The sequence below is a fragment of the Orycteropus afer genome, unplaced genomic scaffold (genome assembly GCF_000298275.1).
Source record: "Orycteropus afer afer isolate SDZICR_OR568_19922 unplaced genomic scaffold, OryAfe1.0 scaffold00650, whole genome shotgun sequence".
In the NCBI taxonomy this organism is placed as follows: Eukaryota; Metazoa; Chordata; class Mammalia; order Tubulidentata; family Orycteropodidae; genus Orycteropus; species Orycteropus afer.
Window position 1 is genome coordinate 1,224,510 of NW_006922237.1, and position 3,862 is coordinate 1,228,371.

Genomic DNA, 3,862 nt, shown 5'->3' on the forward strand with positions numbered 1-3,862 from the left:
ACAATTGTATTTTACTGAAGAATATAGAGTTTTCTCAGCTTGACATGCACTTACAGATGATTTACATCAAATAATTATATCAATAGTTATCATTTACTTGTTTTCCAGATGATGACACTAAAGCATCGAAAGATAAAATTAATTGTTCATAATAATAATAATAATAATCAGCAGATGGTCAAGTAAAAATCCAAAGTGGGGCAGAAAAGACCATCTTTGTATATATCCTCTCCAGAGTTCTTTCTATTCCTGCCTTCTCAAGTTTGCCTCTTAGAAGCAAGTTTCTGGGTTTTGTTGTTCGTTTCCACAAAGGCCATGGTGCTAGATTGGGGAAATCAGAGCTCTGTGACCACATTCATCCTTTTGGGCTTCTCAGAATACCAACACCTCCAGCTACCCCTCTTCCTGGGATTCTTGACCATCTACACAGTGACGCTGATGGGGAACCTAGGCATAATTGTAGTCATAAGAATCAGTCCCAAACTACACACACCCATGTACTTTTTCCTCAGCCACCTGTCTTTTTTGGATATTTGTTATTCCAGTGTATTTACACCCAAACTACTAGAAATTTTGGTTGTTGAAATCAGAAGTATCTCTTACAATGAATGTATGATACAATTTTTCTTTGTTTGCGCATTTGTGATAACAGAAATGTTCATGCTAGCGGTGATGGCCTATGACCAATTTGTGGCTGTTTGTAACCCTTTGCTCTACACAGTGGCTATGTCTCATAAACTCTGTGCCCTCCTGGTGGCTGTGACCTACACATGGGGTGGAATCTGTTCCCTGACACTCACATATTTTCTTATGGAACTATCCTTCTGTGGCTCAAATATCATAAATCACTTTGGCTGTGAGTATTCTGCCATTCTCTCTCTCTCCTGCTCTGACCCTTCCTTCAGCCAGATGGCGTGTTTAATTATTTCTACATTCAATGAAATTTGTAGCCTCTTGATTATTCTCATGTCCTACATTTTCATCATTGTGACTATCATCAAGATGCCTTCTTCAGGGGGACTCCGTAAAGCCTTCTCCACTTGTGCCTCCCACCTGACTGCCATCACCATCTTCCATGGAACCATCCTTCTGCTCTACTGTGTGCCCAACTCCAAAAGCTCATGGCTCCTGGTCAAAGTGGCCACTGTATTTTTTACTGTCATGATCCCCATGCTGAACCCCTTAATCTACAGCCTTAGGAACAAAGATGTGAAGGAGACAGTCAGGAAATTAATCATCACCAAACTATTTTCTCACTCAATGTAATTTATATCATACATAACAAATAAATCCTGGAAGAAGTGCAGCTGGAATGTTCCTTGGAAATGAGACTGGCCAGCCTTCATTTCACTTACTTTGGTCATGTCAGAGGGGACCATGCTCTGGAGAAGGGTATCATCCTTGGTAAAGTGGAGGTTCAGAGAAAAAGGGGAAGCCACTCAAAAAGATGGATTGGAACAGTTCCTGCAATGATGGGCTCAAGCATAGCAAGAATTGTGAGAATAGTGCAAGATCAGGCAGTGCTTCATTTTTACGTTTTGTTTCCAAATCTCTTTTATGTATAGTTTGTATTCGTTCAATTTTGGTTTACATAAATTTAATTATGCTCTAAATCAATTTAATATTACATGTCCTGTGGTTTATATTACTCAGTATGCCTTACAAATTTTTCTGGCTTAATACTGAAATAATGAATTCTGATTCACTTGCTTTTAAGTGAAAGGTACATTTTGTAATCTCCCTATTGGACACTACAGTAGTTGGGTGAATAAGTCTATATTTATTGACTCACTACTCATACTATGGTTGCAGTAATGCTTAATAAAAGGGAAAACTTCTTTAAAGAAAAAAAAAAGTGGCAAACCTAGATCAGAACAATTTTTAATGTCTCAATACTCTGGTCCTTAAAACCAGCTCTTTGACTTGGATAATCATACAAAAATAATTTTATGATTATTCTTAATAACATTATTTTATTTTGGATAAGGAGGATGAAAATAACATTGAGTTTTAATAATCTTCCTAGGAGCTAAATACACGTGGAATCTAAATACCACTAGACATATGTAGGCTGAGTGAAACCTTAATATGTTTTCCTAATTCTTCCTTTCCCTTAAATGACATCTTTTTCAATTTTATTGTTATTATTAGTGGATATCCACAAAAAACTCAATGGTGTATGTAATAGACATTTTGGAAAATAAAGAATAGTAAAATGTGTACCTTGAACATAAAATTCCTACAATCACTGAAAAGGAAGTTGACAAGAACAGCATACTTGAAAATTATATGATAAAACATGTGATAATTGTAATAATTAAATTTAATGTTTCTATGTAAACAGAGTAACTGTTATGTTTATAATAGTAGATGGAAAATTAAGTATTACAAGATGGAGAACAAATGGAAAAATAAATCATATCAAATGACCAAGTTCTGTTTTATGGAGCTGAAAACAATAACCATGGATTGTTGTTATTGTTGTTAGATGCCCTTGAGTTGGCTCCAAGTCATAGGCAACCAAAAATTAGTTGGACTTGAGTTAAATATATAGACCTTGGACAGTGTTTGAGAGTGCAGAAAAATTTAGATTTCATGTATTCACAAAAAAAAAAAAAAAAAAAAAAATTTAAAAGCTATTGAATGTCAGTATAAAGAGACTATGGAAAATTACTCTGCCACAATTGCATGGAATATTTTAAGGTGAGGCATTTAGTTTGAATACATGGTCATAATATAGCTAAGTAAGGATAAGACCTTATTTAATATGGTAATAGATAAACTGCTGAGAAATTTATCTTTGGAAAATATCTTTCCTACAAACACAAGCTTGTGATGACATCAAAGGCAGCTATAAGGTGGTGGGAAAGCAGAGAGAAAAGTGCAGAAAATATATTATGAATTTGAGACTAAAAGAAGTCCCATTGAAACTCTGATATTTCCATTGTACAGGCCCAAAGAGTAGATGTTTCTTGCATTGCATTCCCATGTTCTACTGAATACACTTGATGTCAAAATTGAGTCTGATTTTAAAAGTTCATATAAGGTTTTTGTATCACATAACGTAAACATAATTAATATAAACTAACAAAGATGAATATGTGTCAGACGGTGTCATATATGTTTTATGCTTTTATGTTTATGTATGTATATATATGTATAACTTCTAGTGTTTTAAACTTTATATTATTAGTTATCTAATTTTCTGATGAGGAAATCAAGGCTCAGAGCAATTAAAATTTCAGCATCATTTTCTGAATTAATAAGTACCAAAAAAAAAAAAAAAACACTGCCGCCAAATCAGATCTGACTGATAGTAAACGTGCCTTGGGTTTCTGAGGTGGTGCCACTACAGAAGTAGATTACCCAATCTTCATTCCAATGAATGGCTGGTGAGTTTGAACCGCCAGCCTTCTGGTTAGCAGTCAAATGCTTCAGGCAGTATTCTACCTCATGGGAAACATCTGAAGGGGGTTTTCTTGTCTATAATTGTTATAAAAACAGATCACCAGGGTTATCCTCAGCAGCCCGTCTGGGTGGAAGAGAACCATCAATCTTTTCAGTTAGTAGTGAAGCACAGTTTGTGTCACTATGTGACCTAATAAATTAAAGAGATATGACTTAAAAAATAAATAAATGTACCATCATTACTCTATCCTATCTTGCTCACTTCTTTCAGTTTCTGGCCATGCCCTTTTGCAAAACTAGTAAATTCAACTTTTCTTAAAAAAAATATTTCTTACTACAAATTTTATATTTTTAAGAAAATACTGAAAATTAATTGGTTATTTCTGATATTCTTATTCTTATTGGCACCAAAGAATGTTATGGTGTCCTGTTTGAGATGTATCTCAAAAATGTT

General features: G+C 34.5%; 1 protein-coding gene across 1 annotated transcript; it reads left to right on the forward strand.

Annotated features, from left to right (window-relative positions):
- The first annotated feature begins 315 nt into the window (after nucleotides 1-315).
- On the forward strand, nucleotides 316-1,266 carry LOC103210755 (olfactory receptor 5D18-like). Its single transcript, XM_007956668.1, has one exon. It carries the CDS (start codon nucleotides 316-318, stop codon nucleotides 1,264-1,266), a length of 951 nt encoding a protein of 316 aa, XP_007954859.1.
- Nucleotides 1,267-3,862: the final 2,596 nt, after the last annotated feature.

Excerpts from the sequence above, each read along its gene's own strand:
- LOC103210755 (XM_007956668.1), top strand. The coding sequence starts at position 316 with ATGGTGCTAGATTGGGGAAATCAGAGCTCTGTGACCACATTCATCCTT.